This window comes from Oncorhynchus masou, chromosome 26, assembly GCF_036934945.1.
Source record: "Oncorhynchus masou masou isolate Uvic2021 chromosome 26, UVic_Omas_1.1, whole genome shotgun sequence".
NCBI classification, from domain to species: Eukaryota; Metazoa; Chordata; class Actinopteri; order Salmoniformes; family Salmonidae; genus Oncorhynchus; species Oncorhynchus masou.
The window spans coordinates 21,445,024-21,458,176 of record NC_088237.1 but is presented as its reverse complement, the minus strand read 5'-3'; the positions used below and the strand labels follow the sequence as shown (position 1 = coordinate 21,458,176).

The 13,153-nt window shown below is 43.8% G+C and overlaps 1 protein-coding gene across 1 annotated transcript in view; it reads left to right on the top strand.

Moving 5' to 3' along the window:
* Window positions 1–12,525, top strand: part of LOC135515015 (guanine nucleotide-binding protein G(i) subunit alpha-1) — a 28,262-nt gene extending 15,737 nt beyond the window's left edge. Inside the window, exons 3-9 of the mRNA XM_064938808.1 lie at window positions 1,785–1,926; window positions 2,146–2,303; window positions 3,422–3,550; window positions 5,344–5,473; window positions 8,084–8,237; window positions 10,443–10,663; window positions 11,533–12,525. Coding sequence (XP_064794880.1) covers window positions 1,785–1,926; window positions 2,146–2,303; window positions 3,422–3,550; window positions 5,344–5,473; window positions 8,084–8,237; window positions 10,443–10,633 — 904 coding nt within the window. The 3' untranslated portion in view covers window positions 10,634–10,663; window positions 11,533–12,525. The remainder of the gene's footprint in view (window positions 1–1,784; window positions 1,927–2,145; window positions 2,304–3,421; window positions 3,551–5,343; window positions 5,474–8,083; window positions 8,238–10,442; window positions 10,664–11,532) is intronic.
* Window positions 12,526–13,153: the final 628 nt, after the last annotated feature.

The following is a 13,153-nucleotide window of genomic DNA, read 5'->3' as shown; positions in this document are numbered from 1 at the left end:
TGCTGGTGGTTGACTGTTGTGTTGCTCCGGTGGTTGACTGTAGTTGTGTTGACTGTCATGGTGGTTGACTGTTTGCTCCTCATGGTGGTTGACTGTAGTTGTGTTGCTCCTCATGGTGGTTGACTGTAGTTGTGTTGCTCCTCATGGTGGTTGACTGTAGTTGTGTTGCTCCTCATGGTGGTTGACTGTAGTTGTGTTGCTCCTCATGGTGGTTGACTGTAGTTGTGTTGCTCCTCATGGTGGCTGACTGTAGTTGTGTTGCTCCTCATGGTGGCTGACTGTAGTTGTGTTGCTCCTCATGGTGGTTGACTGTAGTTGTGTTGCTCCTCATGTCCTGGTGGTTGACTGTAGTTGTGTTGCTCCTCATGGTGGTTGACTGTAGTTGTGTTGCTCCTCATGGTGGTTGACTGTAGTTGTGTTGCTCCTCATGGTGGTTGACTGTAGTTGTGTTGCTCCTCATGGTGGCTGACTGTAGTTGTGTTGCTCCTCATGGTGGCTGACTGTAGTTGTGTTGCTCCTCATGGTGGTTGACTGTAGTTGTGTTGCTCCTCATGGTGGTTGACTGTAGTTGTGTTGCTCCTCATGGTGGTTGACTGTAGTTGTGTTGCTCCTCATGGTGGTTGACTGTAGTTGTGTTGCTCCTCATGGTGGTTGACTGTAGTTGTGTTGCTCCTCATGGTGGCTGACTGTAGTTGTGTTGCTCCTCATGGTGGTTGACTGTAGTTGTGTTGCTCCTCATGGTGGTTGACTGTAGTTGTGTTGCTCCTCATGGTGGTTGACTGTAGTTGTGTTGCTCCTCATGGTGGCTGACTGTAGTTGTGTTGCTCCTCATGGTGGTTGACTGTAGTTGTGTTGCTCCTCATGGTGGTTGACTGTAGTTGTGTTGCTCCTCATGGTGGCTGACTGTAGTTGTGTTGCTCCTCATGGTGGTTGACTGTAGTTGTGTTGCTCCTCATGGTGGTTGACTGTAGTTGTGTTGCTCCTCATGGTGGCTGACTGTAGTTGTGTTGCTCCTCATGGTGGCTGACTGTAGTTGTGTTGCTCCTCATGGTGGCTGACTGTAGTTGTGTTGCTCCTCATGGTGGCTGACTGTAGTTGTGTTGCTCCTCATGGTGGCTGACTGTAGTTGTGTTGCTCCTCATGGTGGCTGACTGTAGTTGTGTTGCTCCTCATGGTGGCTGACTGTAGTTGTGTTGCTCCTCATGGTGGCTGACTGTAGTTGTGTTGCTCCTCATGGTGGCTGACTGTAGTTGTGTTGCTCCTCATGGTGGCTGACTGTAGTTGTGTTGCTCCTCATGGTGGCTGACTGTAGTTGTGTTGCTCCTCATGGTGGTTGACTGTAGTTGTGTTGCTCCTCATGGTGGTTGACTGTAGTTGTGTTGCTCCTCATGGTGGCTGACTGTGTCGTGTTGCTCCGTGTTCCTCATGGTGGTTGACTGTAGTTGTGTTGCTCCTCATGGTGGCTGACTGTAGTTGTGTTGCTCCTCATGGTGGCTGACTGTAGTTGTGTTGCTCCTCATGGTGGCTGACTGTAGTTGTGTTGCTCCTCATGGTGGCTGACTGTAGTTGTGTTGCTCCTCATGGTGGTTGACTGTAGTTGTGTTGCTCCTCATGGTGGCTGACTGTAGTTGTGTTGCTCCTCATGGTGGTTGACTGTAGTTGTGTTGCTCCTCATGGTGGTTGACTGTAGTTGTGTTGCTCCGTGTTCCTCATGGTGGTTGACTGTAGTTGTGTTGCTCCTCATGGTGGCTGACTGTAGTTGTGTCCTCCGTCCCGTGTGTCAGGATCATCCACGAGGCAGGCTACTCGGAGGAGGAGTGTAAACAGTACAGGGCTGTGGTCTACAGCAACACCATCCAGTCCATCATCGCTGTCATCAGAGCCATGGGACGACTCAAGATCGACTTTGGAGACGCCGCCAGAGCCGTGAGTGGGCTAGACATGATGATGATGGATTGCATTTATCAAAGCCTTCTGACTAAAACTATAAACACACCCAATCACATGCCCAACGCTGATGATGCCATGGCAGTATTATTAATGCTATTGATGGTGATGATGGTAGGGATGATTTTCGCAGTGGAACTGATGGTGACGATTTGATGGTAATAGTGATGGTTGTGCTGACGGACTGCTCTCTCACAGGATGATGCGAGACAGCTGTTTGTGCTGGCGGGGTCGGCAGAGGAAGGCTTCATGACGGCGGAGCTGGCCGGGGTCATCAAACGCCTGTGGAAGGACGGAGGGGTACAGGCCTGCTTCAGCCGCTCACGAGAGTACCAGCTCAACGACTCTGCAGCATAGTGGGTCACACACACACACCACCTTGTCCTGCTCACACAGTCTGCTCAGCTTGGTCTGACACACACACACACACACACAGCTCCTGCAGTTCCTCTTCCTCCCTAATTCTCATTCCTCTGCAATAACCAAAGGCCTTGAGCAGTCCATTTATTACAGATGCCCGCCCACTCTCTGGCAGACATGTATATCTCTACTGCCTACAGTCCAGACTGCTTGGTGTTTCAATCTTGAGTGAGACTGTCAATATTTGTTTTGTGTGGGGGTGTCACCCCTGTAGTAGGACTGTAACACACAGGTTGCAGCATGTCTGCTGATTCCTTAACCTTAGCATTTATCTCATGTAGCTGTCTATCAGCAGATTGGCCAGGGTTGTTGTGTTTACCAAACCCTGGTAGCAAAACACCACAGACAGCAGAGCTAGAAAACATGTCTAAATCCCTTTGTCAGTGGGCAGCGTTTGAGCTCAACTCCCTCGGTTCAGTTTTTTTTCTGAAGTGGTTGTTCTTTTTCCGTCCGCATTGTGCCACAGCTTTTCCATTAGCCAATGAAGTCACCAGAGGGGCGGCCCCTGCGGTGTGTCATGAGAAACCCCTCCACCTTGTTTTGGAACGGAACAAACGTCATCGATTGGCTCTCTGGCCTCAAGTGCAGTAGCTGCTGGCTATTTCCAAATCAATACAGCGAGGCTGCTGACCCCGATCTCTTCTGTTTGTTTGGGTTAAAACACCTGTGCTGAGTAGTGTGTAATTACTGCTGACGTGATCTTTTGGAAGAGTAATACAGGGTAGAGTGTTTGTGTGGGGGGGTTCTACTGTAGATTTACTGTTGAGGTGGGGGCAGGTGTGTGCGACAAGTCCAGAACTGAGCCCTATGTGGACTATTTTTGGAAAGATTGGCTTATAGGGACCATTCTGGGGGGGCACTGATAGTGTGGAAGAGTTGTAAAAATGTCACTTGTTTTTAACCAGTTCAAGATATAGAAGCAGACATGGTTCATGGCCAAACAAGATTTGTTTATTATTTGAATAGCTTATTGTCCTATTGTTCCGTTAATGTATGTGAATTGGATGCATTGACTCCCATCTAAACATTTTCTCTCTCCCCCTCCCTTCTCCAGTTACTTAAACGATTTGGACAGGATATCCCAAGCCACCTATATCCCGACCCAGCAGGATGTCCTGAGGACTAGAGTCAAAACCACAGGCATTGTGGAGACACATTTCACCTTCAAGGACCTCCACTTCAAGTGAGCACTTCCTCCAAATCCCTTTTTAAGTGTAGTCATATTCCCTACTTTAAACAGGATAACTCAATCTACTTCCCTACTGTGCCTATTGAATCTCTCAAACCCATAGAAATGTCCTTAGTCCAGTGGTTTCATTGTGACTGGATGACAGAGCTGACCATACGACATCAGCACTGAATCATATCTGTTCTAGAATTCCATTGGCTGATGCCAGAGAGGAGAGGGGAACGGTTGGCTCACTGGTCAATACCCATATTTCCAGTGTTGTGGATTAGTGAACTACATGTAGTTCAACTAGTAATTGAACTGCATTTTACTGTACTGTACTGGTGGTAGTTCTACTAAATTCAAATCTAGGTTGTGTTTTCTGTAGTTAACTGTCTTACTATGTAGTGGTGTAGCTAACTACTGGAACTACACACTACTTCTTTACCATGTAGTGGTGGAGCTAACTACTGGAATTACACACTACTTCTTTACCATCTAGTGGTGGAGCTAACTACTGGAACTACACACTACTTCTTTACCATGTAGTGGTGGAGCTAACTACTGGAATTACACACTACTTCTTTACCATGTAGTGGTGTAGCTAACTACTGGAACTACACACTACTTCTTTACCATGTAGCTTTGTAGCGAACTACTGGAACTACACACTTCTTTACCATGTAGTGGTGTAGCTAACTACTGGAACTACACACTACTTCTTTACCATGTAGTGGTGGAGCTAACTACTGGAATTACACACTACTTCTTTACCATCTAGTGGTGGAGCTAACTACTGGAACTACACACTACTTCTTTACCATGTAGTGGTGGAGCTAACTACTGGAATTACACACTACTTCTTTACCATGTAGTGGTGTAGCTAACTACTGGAACTACACACTACTTCTTTACCATGTAGTGGTGGAGCTAACTACTGGAATTACACACTACTTCTTTTGCAAAAAGAAAAATAATACCAGCCTAATTGTCACTTGAAACAGTTTTTTTCTGTTAAATAGGCTAAATTACATATTAAAAGTAACCTTTTAGTTAAGAAAATTATATTTTCCTTAATGGAAGCATTAGTGTAGCTTTACTTCTTTGTGTGAAGTAATTGGTAGCTTGGTAAACTATATTTTCAGAGTAGCTTCCCCAACACCGCATATTTAGTTGTTTTATCACGTCTGTCCCCAACTCCACGTCCAATCGGATATCAATCCCTTTAAAAATGCTCTTCCTCAACAGTTTGTTCAGCCAAGCCACTCAGTGCAACTCAGCAGAGAGAACTATGTGGAGACATTCCAATGCAAACCATATCTAAGTACATTAGAGCCCCACAGCCGTCTGTGTGCCAATGGGTGGAAACTGGCTCACAAAGCGGGTGACATTATTAGGGCTGGTTCCCTTGGGTTGCGTTAATGTGTTATACAGCTCAAAGTGCAAATTGTTAAGGGTATAAAAATTAATGTTATTTAACACACAAAAACATTACATTAACAAAGTTTATACATTTATACCCCACAAAAAAATATTAAACAGTTATAACATCCCTTCTAAATATTTTATTCTGTGTTGAGCATTTCTACTGTGTACCATCTCTCCACAACACAGAAAAGCCTCCAAAAAATTAAAATGCACGTATTCTCTGTCATTTCCATCTGGTGGCCTGTTTAACCATATAACACTTAAACCCATGTTTTCCCTAGTGGCCAATGGCCAATAAAGTTGTTTGTCTTGTGTAAGACGTGCATGGAAACATGCTCCGTTTACATTGTCTGATGCATTATCCTCCACTTCCTCCTCAGGATGTTTGATGTTGGAGGTCAGAGGTCCGAGAGGAAGAAGTGGATCCACTGCTTCGAGGGTGTCACTGCCATCATCTTCTGTGTGGCGCTCAGCGACTATGACCTGGTGCTGGCTGAGGATGAGGAGATGGTGAGTTCCTGTCCAACCAATGGACATGAAATAAGTGTACATGTACAGTACCAGTCAAAAGTTTGAAAACACCTACTGTAATTGCTGGACTATTAAGCGCACCTGAATATAAACCGCACCCACTGAATTATTAAAAAATATGTATTTTGTACATAAATAAGCCGCACATGTCTATAAGCCGCAGGTGACTACCGGTACATTGAAACAAATGAACTTTACACAGCCTTTAAACGAAACACGGCTTGTCACAAAAATTAAAACAGTAGCCTACCAAGAAAGTCATTGGTCACCATCTTCCTCCTCCTGTGTACTGAAACCACTGAAGTCATCTCCTTCGGTGTCGGAGTTGAATAGCCTCAGAATTGCTTCATCCGATGTTGGATCGTTTTCATTGTCGCTCTCGTCACTTTCATCCGGAGGCAAATACCCCGCTGAGCTCATGCTGCCCCTTCAACACGCAGCAGTCCAGCCTTTCGAAACCCGTTGATGATAGTGGATTTTTTGACAATGCTCCACGCCTTCAGGACCCACTGGCAGACTTGACCATAAGATGCTCTTCGCCTGCGGCCCGTTTTAGTGAAGGATTTCTCCCCACTTGTCATCCAAGCCTCCCACTGAACAAGGAGCGCCACCTTAAATGCACGATTTACACTGATGTCGAGTGGCTGCAAATACTTTGGACCATCTGCTTTTCTTCCCTCTGAAAGCTTTTGTTGTCTTTTTGCACTGAGTCAGTTCCTCACGCTGCTGTTTCCAACGTCTTATCATTGACTCATTAAGACCAAGCTCCCGTGCAGCAGCTCTATTTCCTTTTCCAACAGCCAGATTTATCACCTTCAACTTGAAAGCTGCATCATATGCATTTCTCCGTGTCTTTGCCATGATGAGGGTGACAAAATGACTACCGTAATCAGAATGATGGGAAGTTAGAGCGCGCTCGATTTACGTCACATTATGTGACGGTGCTCAGTTTTTTGGCGGCATGAATCTTGTCAAAGCGGGAAAAATCCATAAATTAGCCGCGTCATTGTATAAACCGCGAGGTTCAAAGTGTGGGAATAAAGTAGCGGCTTATAGTCCGGAAATTACGGTACTCATTCAAGGGTTTCTTTATGTTTACTATTTTCTACATTGTAGAATACCAGTGAAGACATCAAAACTATGGAATCATGTAGTAACCAAAAAAGAGTTAAACAAATCTAAATATATTTTAGGTACTTCAATGTGGCCAAACCTTTGCCTTGATGACAGCTTTGTACACTCTTGGCATTATCTTAACCAGCTTCACTTGGAATGTTTTTCCAACAGTCTTTAAGGAGTTCCCACATATGCTGAGCACTTGTTGGCTCAAAGGACAGATTTCTACCGGTCTAATGTCCATTGCTCGTGTTTCTTGGCCCAAGCAAGTCTCGTCTTATTGGTGTCCTTTAGTAGTGGTTTCTTTGCAGCAATGTGACCATGAAGGCCTGCTTTCACAGGCTCCTCTTAAGTTGATGTTGAGATGTCTGTTACTTGAACTCTGAAGCATTTATTTGGACTGCAATTTCTGAGGCTAGTAACTCTAATAAACTTATCCTCTGCAGCAGAGGTAACTCTGGGCCTTCCTTTCCTGTGGCAGTTTCATCATAGTGTTTGATGGTTTTTGCGACTGCACTTGAAGAAACTTTCAAAGTTCTTGAACTTTTATGGATTGACTGACCTCCATGTCTTAAAGTAATGATGATCGTTTCTCTTTGCTTATTTGAGCTGTTCTTGCCATATAATGGATTTGGTCTTTTACCAAATAGGGCTATCTTCTGTATACCACCCCTACCTTGTCACAACACAACTGATTGGTTCAAACACATTAAGAAGGAAAGAAAATCCATAAATTAACTTTTCAGAAGCCACACCTGTTAATTGAAATGCATTCCAGGTGAACACCTCGTGAAGTTGGTTGAGAGAATGCCAAGAATGTGCAAATCTATCAAAGCAAAGAGTCCCTACTTTGAAGAATCTCAAATATAAAATATGTTTTGATTTGTTTAACACTGTTTTGTTTACTATGTGATTCCATATGTGTTATTTCATAGTTTTGATGTCTTCACTATTATTTTGTAAGGAAAACTCTGGAATGAGTAGGACTTGACTGGTATTGTGTATTTGTATGAAACCAGCCAAGTCCTGAACAAAAAATTGTTCTCAATATAATATTTACTTTGAACATGCATTTTAGTGCTGGACTAAGCTTCATTCTGGGTCTGTGAAACTGTCTCTACGAGTCCAAACATGTTTCTGAGTATATCTCGATAGTCTAAATAGGCTTTCTCGCCTCAACATAGGATAAAGCAATATGGTGGACGTCCTAGCAGGTGTTTGCTTTCACCTGTCCCCTTCTTCCACATCAGTGCAGGGTAGCCTAGTGGTTAGAGCGTTGGACCTAGTAACCAGAATGTTGCAAGTTCAAACCCCGAGCTGACAAGGTACAAATCTGTCGTTCTGCCCCTGAACAGGCAGTTAATTTGTTCTTAACTGACTTGCCTAGTTAAATAAAGGTTAAAAAAAAATGAAGGCCTGTAGCTCGAAGCCCCACAAAACCCATTGTCCAATGTTGCTGTTTTCTCTCCCCAGAACCGGATGCACGAGAGCATGAAGCTGTTTGACTCCATCTGCAATAACAAGTGGTTCACAGACACCTCCATCATCCTCTTCCTTAACAAGAAAGACCTGTTTGAGGAGAAGATCAAGAAGAGTCCTCTAACTATCTGTTACCCAGAATACGCAGGTACAGTAACACAGCCAACCAACCATGGTAGACTGTCTATTGAATGATTGGTGATGAATGTGTCACTGGAGTTGTCTGTACATTTTCTATGATTTCTTTGTCATTTGCACAACTGAACAAATAGAACTGAATGTCTCCATGAGTGGAAAGAGGATCTGAAATAAACGTATAGCGCCGGTAATATAGTTACTGAACATATGCAGATGGTATGTTCCACCGCATCAGTGTTGTGACAAGAGACGTTCAACAGACATTAGTCACTTCTACCTTTTTAAAGAGACCAACGAGAACAACACAAATAGCGGAAAGCCAGTAGGCAGGACATAGTGTTTCTCTATCACCTGTTCCTCCGTAACACCACAGGGAGGATATCCCATTTCAACACAGTTCCCATGTGGTCACTTCCTGTGTAATTGTGTTGTCTATACTGGGGAGTATAAGAAATGTTGATCTTTTGTTTCATGGTTGGTTTCTTATTTTATTTTGTATGGATGACATATGCTTGTTGTGAACAGTTGAAGTCGGAAGTTTACATACACCTTAGCCAAATTCCTGATATTTACTCCTCGTAAAAAAATCCCTGTCTTAGGTCAGTTAGGATCACCACTTTATTTTAAGAATGTGAAATGTCAGAATAAAAGTGTAGAGTGATTTTATTTTAGCTTTTATTTCTTTCATCACATTCCCAGTGGGTCAGAAGTTTACATACACTCAATTAGTATTTGGTAGCATTGCCTTTAAATTGTTTAACTTGGGTCAAACATTTCGGTAGCCTTGAATTTTGGCTCATTCCTCCTGACAGAGCTGGTGCAACTGAGTCAGGTTTGCAGGCCTCCTTGCTCACACATGCTTTTTCAGTTCTGCCCACAAATTTTCTATTGGATTGAGGACAGGGCTTTGTGATGGCCACTCGAATACCTTGACTTTGTTGTCCTTAAGCCATTTCACCACAACTTTGGAAGTATGCTTGGGGTCATTGTCCATTTGGAAGACACAAATGCGACCAAGCTTTAGCTTCATGACTGATGTCTTGAGATGTTGCTTCAATATATCCACATAATTTTCCTGCCTCATATGATGCCATCTATTTTGTGAATCGCACCAGTCCCTCCTGCAGCAAAGCACCCCCACAACATGATGCTACCACAGCCATGCTTCATGGTTGGGATGGTGTTCTTCAGCTTGCAAGCCTCCCGTTTTCCTCCAACATAATTATGGCCAAAGTTTTATATATATATTTTTCTCCAAAAAGTATGATCTTTGTCCCCATGTGCAGTTGCAAACCATAGTCTGGCTTTTTTATGGCGGTTTTGGAGCAGTGGCTTCTTCCTTGCTGATCGGCCTTTCAGGTTATGTCGATATAGGACTCGTTTTACTGTGGATGTAGATATTTTTGTACCTGTTTCCTCCAGCATCTTCACAAGGTCCTTTTGCTGTTGTTCTGTGGATTGTTTTGTACTTTTCGCACCAAAGTGCGTTCATCTCTAGGAGACAGAACTCCTTCCTGAGCGGTATGACGGCTGCGTGGACTCATGGTGTTTATACTTGCGTACTATTGTTCGTACAGATGAACGTGTTACCGTCAGGCGTTTGGAATTTGCTCCCAAGGATGAACCAGACTTGTGGAGGTCTACAATTTCTTTCTGAGGTCTTGGCTGATTTCTTTTGATTATCCCTTGATGTCAAGCAAAGAGGCACTGAGTTTGAAGGTAGGCCTTGAAATACATCCACAGGTACACCTCCAACTGACTCAAATTATGTCAATTAGCCTATCAGAAACTTCTAAAGCCATGACATAATTTTCTGAAATTTTCCAAGCTGTGTAAAGGCACAGTATGTACACGTCTGACTCACTGGAATTCTCATACAGTGAAATAATCTGCCTGTAAGCAATTGTTAGAAAGATGACTTGTGTCATGCACAAAGTAGATGTCCTAACCGACTTGCCAAAACTATAGTTTGTGAACAATAAATGTGTGGAGTGGTTGAAAAACGAGTTTTAATGACTCCAACCTATGTGCATGTAAACTTCTGACTTCAACTGTCTTAACTATGGGATATATTCTAACTTGCTCTTCAATTCTCACTTAGTCTCCTATTAACATCAATTCATGACATAGTGAGAATGACTGAAGCAGAGGTTGGGATTCATCCCTTATGAGGAACACCATTACAAATGTGGGGGTTTTCTCGTCTTGCGGCCAGGCTCCAACACATACGAGGAAGCTGCGGCCTACATCCAGTGTCAGTTTGAGGACCTGAACAAGAGGAAGGACACCAAGGAGATCTACACTCACTTCACCTGCGCCACCGACACCAAGAACGTGCAGTTTGTCTTCGACGCCGTCACTGACGTCATCATCAAGAACAACCTGAAGGACTGTGGACTCTTCTAAGACCTGGATTTAATCGATGGAAGTTTTCTGGTGAGCCCACCTTTTTTTGTTCCCTTTCTCCATCAGTCTTTCCCTCTCTCTCCCTTCTCATCGCTTCTCCTTGTGCAACATAGCCCTGCCCACGCAATGCGGACTTGTGAACTTGTGTCTGTATGTGTAGAGTGCTGGGGGATCGATGTTGGCGCTACATGGTTGTGGGCACATGTCTGACTGGTGGCTGCCATGAGTGCTCACAGTGCCAGTGTTGAGGACTTACAAGCATACCGTAAGCTCACTCCACAGCGAGCTTCAAATGTCGCAACCACCAGTTCGATCACTCAAATGGTTGGTACGTTGTCAATGTGGGAGGTCACGTGTGTTGCGAAGCAGAGGATCACTGGTTCAAGCTCAGTATGGGGACAGGGAGAGTGGAGGAAGCCAAACTGTTAGCAGCACACTGAGATCTGTTACAATAGCATGCTGCAGTCATAGCCAGGGGCTGTTTCAGGCAGGCTGCATCGTGTTGCCCACATTGCCAGTGTGCTAAACTAGTATGCTAGCTTTCCCAGATGGTGAGAGTTATCTTCAGGAGCTCTTGTTGTCGTGTGTATCTCTACCTTCTCAAGACTGGCATCCAACTTCAAACGTTTTAGAATTAATTGACGTTTTTGAATTGCGCCGCTTCCAGGCTGCTTTGAGATGCAGTTTAACCCTTTCATTATCAACTGCTTGTTAAATGTAATCACCTGAAATCAAGGCTTTCTGGAGTCTATGCGGGAGTCTAGTTAAATGCTCTGCTTCATTAATATGTTTGGGGGATGATCATGGCATGGTCAAGCAATATTTTCAGGATATCTGAATGGAACTGCCAGGCATACAATAAGATCTAATGGTGTGTCTTCCTCTATTTCTCTCTCTAGGCGGTGAAAAGCCAGCATAATGTGCATTTTCGGGGAGAAGATCAGGAGAATCTGAGTGGGGAGAATCAATTATGGACCATTGCTGTACTGTACTTTAAATGGATTTATTTATGTTTTTATCTTGGAACATTTTGAATTTGTGTTTAAACATTTGTGTTTGTTTGTCATTGTAAAATCATTTTCACACTTCTTTTTTGGAAGAAGCTTGTTTTATTTAGTTTGTTCCTTTTTTATGCCCTCTGGAAAAGGAAGCTTGTTTTATTTAGTTTGTTCCTTTTTTATGCCCTCTGGAAAAGGAAGCTTGTTTTATTTAGTTTGTTCCTTTTTTATGCCCTCTGGAAAAGGAAGCTTGCCTTTTGGTGGAAATATTCCTTTTCTCCCTCCCCAATTGTTAGGGGAAAAGGATTTGATTTGAGCTCAGTTTGTTGGTACTGTGCCTTTGCATGTCCTTTTCTCTGCGGTCACTGACCAAATTGCTAGTTTTTTGCCTGCTAAAATTGTTCCAACATAAAAGGTTGAACGTTTCCTTAGGGATATTCACAATCTTTTGTGCACATTCCCAACCAATTTAGTGGCGGAATTCCCCGTGGTCCAAAGGTGTGTTTGTGTGCGTCTCGATGGTGACCAACGCAGCTCCGCCCACAGGCTGTCCCATACTGACAAAGGGATGTGGTTTTTAACAGTACACCATATCAAATGTGTATCCAATATGAACCCGAGCTAGGTCAGGGAGCTTACGTTATGCTGTGGAATTAAAGAACAGCTAAACCGGAGAATATTTTACTGTATATTTTAAGATTTCTCTAAGGAGATTTCGGGGACTTGGTCCCTGCGATCACTGCAGAATCACAATTGTAAAGCAAAGTAAAAATGGATGGGGAACAAACACATGGTTATGGTCTGTAACAAGCCACTGTTTGTGTGTTCTCCAACAGACGGGGAGCCTTTATACACTCATTCCCTTATTTTGCTAATAAAACCCTTTACAAACCATTCAGTGAACCTGGCGTCTTCAGTGCTCTCCTGAGTTGCAGTTGGTGAAAAGGGGAAGGGAGTCAACTTACTGCAGGTGAGATTGAGCATTTCCTCTGGTCACCCTCATCTATTCATCCTTATGTCATGTAGTCACCCTCATCTCTTCATCCTTATGTCATGTAGTCACCCTCATCTATTCGTCCTTGTGTCATGTAGTCACCCTCATCTATTCGTCCGTGTGTCATATAGTCACCCTCATCTATTCGTCCTTGTGTCATGTAGTCACCCTCTATTCATCCTTATGTCATGTAGTCACCCTCTATTCATCCTTATGTCATGTAGTCACCCTCTATTCATCCTTGTGTCATGTAGTCACCCTCTATTCATCCTTGTGTCATGTAGTCACCCTCTATTCATCCTTGTGTCATGTAGTCACCCTCATCTATTCATCCTTGTGTCATGTAGTCACCCTCATCTATTCGTCCGTGTGTCATGTAGTCACCCTCATCTATTCGTCCGTGTGTCATGTAGTCACCCTCATCTATTCGTCCGTGTGTCATGTAGTCACCCTCATCTATTCGTCCGTGTGTCATGTAGTCACCCTCATCTATTCGTCCTTGTGTCATGTAGTCACCCTCATCTATTC